The following is a 9,126-nucleotide window of genomic DNA, read 5'->3' on the forward strand; positions in this document are numbered from 1 at the left end:
ACAGATACAACGACCAACCGGGACTACACCAAGAACACAGAACTCAACTGCGGATTAGCAACCAACATCGTGGGATAAACTCTGGCATGCACAGCTAATAGTCAACTGAAATCAAGAGGCGGCACCATGCACCATAGGAGAGGTAGATGCCATCTCCGTGACACTTGTAGGTGCAACATAAAATCCCTCATAACACAGCTGAAATTCGCACCCAACATGAGCAACGAAGGCGGAGAATCGGAGAGAATGGACCAGGGTTGATCGAGGATGAACTCGTGGAGCAGAACTATGCCACATCACGCCGCCCAACCCAAACCCAAGGAGAGAAATGGCATCCACGGGCGTTGTCAATACAACAACACATTAGCACTACAACATTGCAACACCGTTGAAATATTTTGATTGACCCCATGACAAGTTGTAACTGTACGTAAGCTGTGACATTTCCGAATGCAGAATGACATGCAACATTCTTTTCATAGGCCAGCAACAGCAAACTTCATAATCTGTGTTCAAATATACGATCTCCTGTCTAGTAGTACGACCGGGCACATGCACGTTAGCAGCAATATATATCAGCACTACATGATACAGTAGTATGTTTTCGTAAAGCGAAGCACCAACAGACCTAGCGCTACTCTGCCAGTCTTGTGTTCTAGTAATCCATTGGCTCAGTTATTTCTGCGTCAAAATATATACTTATGCCCGTAATTTGCGCGCGCCTAAGCAGCGTGCACTCCGAAGAGCTTAAGCGCCCCGAAGGTGGTGGCCATGGCGAGCCACCCTCCCACGAGCACCCGGGCCCCGGACCGCACCGCGCTGGCGCCGCCCAGGTACGCGCCCAGCACGCCGAAGCCGGCGAGCCCGACGCTGCTCGCCGTGCACACGGCCGCCACCCTGCCCGCCCACGCCCGCACGAACCCGCCGCTCAGAAGCGGCAGCGCGCCGCCCGCGGCGAACGCCAGGGCCGACGCCCCCGCCGCCAGCGTCGGGCTCGGTAGGTTGCTCCTGTCGCCGCTGCCTCCGTCGCCGTCCTGGCCGCGGCGGGTGCGCTTGATCTGGGCCACCTCGATGTCGTACTGCGCGTAGACGGACACGTACTCGCCGATGGCCATGCTGCAGGCGCCGGACACGAGCCCCGCGACGCCCGGCACGAGCATCGCGCGCCTGGACTCGTTGACGGCGCCGACGCCGATCACGAGGGAGGCCACGCTGACGAGGCCGTCGTTGGCGCCCAGGACGGCCGCGCGGAGCCACTGCGCGCGCGCTGCGTAGTTGACGCCGTCGCCGCCCGGGCTGCCGCCACCCGCCTCCACGTCGGCCGCCGCAGGGCTGATCTCTTCTTGCTTTGGCTTGGCGAGGGGCTTGGGTGCGGCGTCCGCGGCCGCGTGGACGTGCGAGCTGAGGTCGGCGGGAGCCATGGACGCAGCACACCACTGGTGCAGTGAGAGGAGGAGCTCTGGCACTGAGGTGTGCAAACGGGAACCTGGACTGGAGCGTGGTAGCCACACTCGCGGCGGCCGGGGTATTTATAGGGAAACTAGCTCAGCGTGATGATTTTTTTTTCTTTAGCACTGCAAATAAAATGGAACGACATGTGGCCACACACGGAGATCAAACTTTCTGTGTGTCGCATGCCTTCGGCGGGTATTATATGGGCACTGCAAAGAGTTTTGATTCGAAATAGCGAGTTTCCTTCTTTTTTTCTTTATTAATAGATCCAGAGACGTGGTGCGACGTTTTATTTCTCTCTCAGTTGAACGTGGTGCGACATCTGGGGGCGCTCGAGAACACTTCGGGCCGGGTGGGATTCCATTTCCACTAGAGGTCTAGAGTAAAAACGGCACGTTTGTAACACGTAAAAGCATACATCCATTCATTTGGGTGTTTGCGCTCCACTGCGAAACTTTCGTCCGGAGCATCCCATGAAAAATTTCGACGAATCCACAAAACTGGGAAAGAAGGGCGTGGTAACCGTCGTCCTGACGCATCATAGCATCAGTGACTTTTGCGGCTCTGTCATTTCGCTTGTTTTGTTCCAGTCACTCCACTCCTATGATACACAAATGCGAACAGAGGCATCAACACAACCGGCCACCAACTTACTGGAGGATGAAACTTGTGTGCAGATGTGCTCATGTTATCCGTCTAAAACTGTCGACTCACAGCTCAACGTTTTCAGGAAACATTTGCGTTATCCTCTAAGTTTTAGTTGGAGTGGATGGAGCGCGTTCTCACTCAAAACAAGCAAAAAGGATGATGAAGATGATTCCTGCCGTTACTTTACTCATTTACAGAGACGCGTTTGCTCTCAAGAAAAGGGCAGATGCCACAAGGGAGATATGATGCACGTAGGCCAGGCTGAAAGCAGAAACTCCAACGTTGCAAGCAAGCTCGAAGCTGCCATTTTCATTCTAGCAGTGCGCTTTACAGATAACGGGAGAGCACACAAGGGGGGCTGGGCCAGTCGCAAAGCAATTCATGGTTTCATACTGCCGTGCACAGAAATTTCAGCTCACGACATCAAAGATCCAGCGCACCAAGAGCACTAGTACAAAGAGCTGACATGGAACAAACAAATACTCCCTCCGTTTCGAATTACTTGTCGCAGGTATGGATGTATCTAGATGTATTTTAGTTCTAGATACATCCATCTCTGCGACGAGTAATTTGGAACAGAGGAAGTAGTTCAGTATGATGATGATTATATATATAATTCCAAACACACACCAGTGGGTTTCCAGCAACACGAATCCAGACGGTTTTGCTTTTATACAAAACACTATCAACAGAGGCGGATCATGAGACTGCTTGAGTTTGAGAACGAGTTGAGTTGCCGTAACAAGTGCCAGTTGATGGTTATATACATAGCTCATGGAGATATCCTCACTCCTCAATACGGACTACCGATCTTACCGTGTAATAGTATCCTGTGTGATTGGCTGATTGGGAGCCTTCGTCCATTAGGTTAGGATCTATCGAATGAATCTTGCATTCTAGATCTACTACGGGAGAGCAGGTTCTCCTTTATATCTTTGAAAGATTCAAGCTCCTCGAATGCATCAGACGTTCTACGGGACATGAACGAGCTGGTGTTGCCTGCTTCAGTAGATTCGGCCCTTGATGTAAGAGATGAATTGCTAGGATCTCGCAACGGACGTGCAGACCTCAGCAGATGGACAAGATAGCCAACAGCAGCATCTTGCGATTTATGGGAGGACGTACCCGACTGGTCCTCCCTACCACCACTGCTCCTGTAAAGTGCATGTCATGGAAGCACATCAAATTTTGCTGATCAATAAGATTTATTAAACAGGGTTAAGAAAAGGCTCTCAAGTACTAAACATCACATAACATACACATGTAGCATATACTGCTTATAATTAACTAACTGGATACCCAGGTCATGAACCACATGGAAATATCAATTTGAAGGACTCAAACATACCCAGGTCTGGAATCAGGTGCATCGACATCATCCACAGCAAAAGGAAGATATGCATCATCAGTATCATCCTGTGTAGACAGTCTGCTTGAACTTCTTGAAATCCCATGTCGTGGGGAACCACTAGAGGAGAAAACACCTGAGAACCTACCAGATTCCTCCCTACTGTCCTTAGTCTGCATATAAGCCAAAAGATATAGACTTAGCAAGCATGAAATCTAGTCTATCAACTTTGGTTTATAGAGGGCAATGGAAAATGAAGGCTAAGACTCATATGCTGCCCATCATAGGTGTGAAGAGTGGTGACCCGTTTGCCTGTCACTTTTGACATAAAACTTTACCAACATCCAAACATCCCCACACTTGCAGTACACAGGTTGTGGACCATGTGAAAGATAAGAAGGAAATGCCCATAATATGTCAGTATTAGGTTCTTATAAGATGTGGCCCACAAATCAGTTAGCAGAAATGGAGTGGACACACAAGTTATTTTGGGTAAACTAAATACTGATTTATGAAGAAGATGTGCTTAGAAAACTCAAGCAGGTGCACCTACTGGTATTGCTTGTACAAGAACGGCTAAGACACCAGGCACTCCACGGTCATTACACCAACAGGAGTTGAACTCTGGTACTCCAAACATCATAACTCAATTAGAGTAGGCGGGTTTATCTCTCATGCGGCCCCACCAACTGAGACTGGGAGATGCTCAGTTATGAAGACGACGTGCCGATTTGGCTTATTATATTTCTTTAGCAACACTTTGATCTTAAATGCAAGTGGTCATGAATCTTGATCATAGTGAATTGGCCTAAAAAGGCAAATTCAGAAAGAAGAACTTACTGTTTAATTCAACTCATTGAAAAAAAAACAAGGACATAAGATTAGAAATAAAATCTTAGAAATCCACTGATTTCTGATGTGAACACTATGTTTGTCAGCTATCGGCATAGTGATTTCCCGTATCAAATATGAATATAACAAGTTTCACATCTATCTTGGTAGAGTTATTTCCAATCCCAGATATGAATACTGCAACAAAATTAAGATTTTCAAGTTTTGACATATAATGATACAATAACACTCTCACCAAAAGTTGACAACCAATATTTCACTACGACCAAGTATGTGTAATGCATAGACTAATTTATGAATTGCATCAGGGATACAGAGGGGGTCTATTGGAAAAGGGCGAGCTTAAGCAAATTTACTCAATAAGGAGTTTTCTTACTTCGCAGGGCCTTATAAAACTAGCAGCCAGGATATAAAATGCACCAGAGGTCCTATAAGTATCACAAGTATGTCAAGTTGGTCCTAAAAGTATCAAAACACATATTTCAGGAACTTGTATATTTTGGGGACCCAAATATGCATCTTCATACGATTAGGTCTAACCGACTAAGGTTATTTAGTCTGGACAGGTTTGATCTACAAAGAACCAGGAGAGGTGTGTCATTTCCAAAATAAGAAATTCAAATAAGTAAAATAACATGTCAGCCTTCGAGCAATTCTAGAGAACTCTATGCTCCAATCGCGGTGTGTACGTAGTACAGATTGACAATAAGATAATCATTAGTAATTAGACAAAATTCAGTAAAAAGAAGGTGTAGGATGCTACAGCACCCTAGGTTATAAGATTATGAAAATCATATCATACCAAGTGCCAGTCTGGAGTGATACAAATTATGCCACTACAACTATCGGGCTAAATGTTCGAGAAATAATATCAGGCTAAATTAAACAAGTTATGTATTGGTTCTCAAACAAATAGCTGTACGCTAATACTAAGGCTCTAACGGCACGCTCTTTGCGCTGAAATCATGTATATGTTTAAAAGAGAATAATAGACTAAAGTGTAGGCTCCTGATCTTGTATAGGAGTACTACCGAATTGGTCAAGGGGAGATTTATCAACATAACTTTATGGTTGGGTGCATGTGTTCCCGTGGCCTTTCGACTTTAATGGGACTACTAAAATTACCAAGATTCCACCCTTTACTTGACAAAACATCATATCAACCACCCTTATAGACCCCAGGCTGCGTTTTGGATACCATACAATCTGAACTGTCCTTGAGTTTTCAGTTATGCACACAAACATCATCAGTTAAGCATATGCAAATGCGAGGAATCACCTTTGGAGCAGCAGGCAAGTTAGCGTAGAGATCGGCCATCCGGAGCCCCTCTGCCTTCCGGGATGAGCGGCCGCTCTCTGTGAGTGACTCGTGCGACCGTGCCTCTCCTCGCACGCTCTTGGGTGAAGGTGGAGGCAGCATGAACCCCCTGCTGGGATCGGACATGTTCCGATACTGGACAGGGCCCCTCCCTCCGCCCGCTTGCGGTATGCTCATTGGCGCGGTCTCCCCGCTCAGCCGCGACTGCAGGTAGCCGCCACCGAACGTGGGAGGAGATGGCGTGGGAGAGGCCGCGTACAGCGTTGGGGGCGGTGAGAACTTGGCGTGCTGCCCGGGCGACTGCGGCCAGTAGGCACCAGCAGGCGACGCCCAGCTGTTTGGGCGCCGTGAGGGCAGCGGCAAGGCCGAGCTGGCACCCTCTGTGAGCGAGGACGGGAAGGAGCGCATAGGCTCCGCTGCCGGGCTCCCGACGTAATCGGTGATGAGCATGGCGGAGGAGAGAGACGTGATCTCGAAGTTGTAGGCGGCGAGGGTGGGGAGGTACTGGACGGACACGACCAGGCGGCCGAGGTGGGTCTCGACGGCGGGGAAGCCGCGGGTGCGCATGGCCGCCTCGTCGGCGCGGGAGAAGGGGGCGGCGAAGGAGCCAACGCGGTGGCCCATCTCGTAGTTGTAGCCCTGGCCGGAGGCGCAGAGGGTGCGGAAGACCCGGTACGCCGGGAGGAGGCGGAGCGTGGTGTAGAGCGACCTGAGCAGCGTGATGCAGCGCTTGTAGGCCCTGTTGACGGCCAGCCCTTCCCCCGCCTCGGCGGCCGCCCTCTCCCCCGGCGCCCAGGGCTCGCACGCCACCGTCCACCTCTCCACCACCTCCTCCTCCTCCCCGCCGGCCGACGGGGCCAGGTACACGTCCACCACGACCGGCTCCCCGAGGGCCGGCTCCAGGACGTGCTCCGCCGCGGGCGGCGCGTGGAGCGGCAGGTGGAACCACCGGTCCCGCCTCCGCACCGCTGCCGACGCCGGCGCCGGCGCGATCGGCCGCGGCGCGCGCGCGGCGAGGATGGCGTGCAGCGCCTTGAGGTGGAACTGCGGCACCATCAGCTCCGCGCCGGACCGGCCGCCGCCGCCGCCACCGCCAGAGTCCGACAGGCTCGCCATTGCGACCAATCTACTGCTACTCCTCCCTTCCGCAACTCCGCGGCAGTCAACCCCTGTTCCCCGCTGCTACTCTGCTGCATGGCTGGGGCGCGCGCGGCGGTACGGCCGCATAAATCTGGGCTCGCTGGCGCGCCGGGGGCGATCGGATTGGTTGGAGAAGGCGGATCCGCGCACGACCGGGGCCGGGACCTGCCTGGCTTGCTCGGGAAGGAGGAGGAGGAGTTCGGATATGTCGTTCGCTCGTTCGTTTTGGCGTGCGCGACCGTGGGGATTGGGGAATTCGGTTCGTGGTTTTGAATCGCGCGAACGGGTGGTCGCTGTTGGCGTCCGTCACGCCGCAATCAGTTTCGTTTTAGGTGCCGCGACGAAGGCATCTCATCATCACCACTTCACCACTTCCAATGATTTGCGTTGCGATAAGAAGACAGACTCTTTCTCTCTCTATTTCATTCAAAAGAAAAGAGTCAAAGGTAGTTTTGCCAAATTTTGTCGAATTTGGGTTGGTGAAGGGTAAATTTTGGACCGATGATGATAAGAATTAGTAAGATGCGGCTGCTGTTGGCGTGGCTGTGCCGTGCACGTACGTTGGCCGCGTGCACGTTTGGGGCTTGTTTGATGGAGTGGAGAAGGAAGGAAGGAAGCTTTGAAGGGACGGCTGGATAATAATATTTCCTTCGTTTGATTCCCTCGTTTACCTATCAGCCTATACTAGTAGTACTGTTGTTGCTTTGGCGTGTGAAGGAGCGCGAGACAGACGTGTTCGTCCCTTCCGAACGAGGGCTTCGTAATTGCTTTCGACTTTTGTAGTGCCACATCTACATGGGATGGGATAGGGTCTTCCAACAGTCTTTACTTCCGCGAACTAACTTGCGATTAGATGGTTAGAACGACAGTGATATTTCCAGTTCATCAAAAATGAGACTAACCCAAGGGCTAACCCTCGTTGTCTTTTCTTAATAGGAGAAACTCCGTGAGCACCGCGCGGCCTCGAACTCGGGTGGGTTGGCAGCAACCTCAGCTGCCCAGCCAACGGGTCGACGCCCCGTCCTTGATATTCCCAATTCATCAGGGTTCAAATTCTGCTGCTCGCATTATTCACTGGTTTATTTCAGGATTTCCGGCGAACTCGCACTGGCGACATTAAAGCATCTCCAGCGGCAACCCGCAAAAACTCTCCGCATTCATTCACGGATAGGGGACCAATCCGGGGACACGGATGCGGGAGGTCGGCATCCAACCGTAGCCGCATATATCTGGTCTTTTGGGAAAAAAATCCCAGTCCGCACGATCAAGTAGCCGCATGCAAAGGGCGCAGAAATTCAAATAGCCACATGCAACACTAGTTCAAATTTTAAAAAGTTCAAATATTTACATCTCAATATTGTTGTTCCCTTTCACCGTCCACTGATGCTCAATCAGATCTTCCTCATGAGTTGCTCATGAGTTGGTCGATGCCGAATTTGTTGATGCATTTGAATAAACTCCTCAAATGTGGCCGGATTCTTGTCCAAAAGTTGGATAGGATCACCCATGTTCTCAAATTCCAGAACTACGGCAGTATCGTCACCCTCATCCTCGATGATCATGTTGTGGATAATCACACAACATCTCATCACCTCCCACAAAGGTCTTCGGATCTCATTGTTTTGCAGGTCCACGAACAACTGCAAAAACGGACCTGCAGAACTCCAAATGCCCTCTCGACATCCTTTCTAGCTGCTTCTTGTCTTTGGGTAAAATGAGCATTTTTCTGGCCAACTGGGTTTGAGATGGTGCTGACCAGTGGTGGACCTAGGCCCCAGGCCGGGGGGGCAGGCCCAGGGCGTGAGGCCCATTTCCTTTATAGAATTCAGCAAAACACTGTAGCAATTGCTACAGTGCACAAAGAAGGCCTGGGGCGCTGGGCTGGGCTGGATCCGCCCCTGGTGCTGACAAAGGTAGTTCATGGAGGATAGATACCGTCAACTAGATAGTAGCCCATGTTGTACTCATGTCCATTGACAATATAGTGGCAAGGAGGAGCTTTTCCTTCAGTCAGCCTCGCAAAAAACAACGATTGTTGCAGCACATTGATGTCATTTCGAGACCCAGGAATGCCAAAAAAAGCGTGCCAACTCCAAATATCATGTGATGCTACTGCTTCAACAATGATGGTGGGTTTCTTAACATGACCCTGATATTGCCCTTGTAAAGCCTTCGGACGATTCTTCCATTTCCAATGCATGCAGTCAAGAGATCCAAGCAAACCTAGCCACCCTCTTGCTTCTGAGATTGCCAGGAGCCTCTCGGTGTCTGCCACGGTTAGTTCCCAGGTACTGAGGTCCGAACACCTCTACCACAGCAGTTGCAAACCTGACCATGACATCTCTGCATGTGCGCTCAGACAACCGTA

General features: G+C 50.8%; 2 protein-coding genes across 2 annotated transcripts; both read right to left on the minus strand.

Moving 5' to 3' along the window:
* Nucleotides 1-482: 482 nt before the first annotated feature.
* On the minus strand, nt 483-1,971 carry LOC147965583 (vacuolar iron transporter homolog 2-like). Its single transcript, XM_087528248.1, has one exon. It carries the CDS (start codon nt 1,419-1,421, stop codon nt 723-725), a length of 699 nt encoding a protein of 232 aa, XP_087384374.1. The 5' UTR covers nt 1,422-1,971; the 3' UTR covers nt 483-722.
* Nucleotides 1,972-2,713: 742 nt separating this feature from the next.
* ATG13 (Autophagy-related protein 13) lies at nt 2,714-7,073 on the minus strand. Its single transcript, XM_087528247.1, has 3 exons — nt 5,580-7,073; nt 3,449-3,621; nt 2,714-3,254 (listed from the first exon to the last, which is right to left on the minus strand). The coding sequence occupies exons 1-3, from the start codon at nt 6,732-6,734 to the stop codon at nt 2,969-2,971; spliced, it is 1,614 nt and encodes a 537-aa protein (XP_087384373.1). The 5' UTR covers nt 6,735-7,073; the 3' UTR covers nt 2,714-2,968.
* Nucleotides 7,074-9,126: the final 2,053 nt, after the last annotated feature.

This window comes from Triticum urartu, chromosome 6A, assembly GCF_056163025.1.
Source record: "Triticum urartu cultivar PI428250 chromosome 6A, HENAU_Tu73, whole genome shotgun sequence".
Taxonomy (NCBI): domain Eukaryota; kingdom Viridiplantae; phylum Streptophyta; class Magnoliopsida; order Poales; family Poaceae; genus Triticum; species Triticum urartu.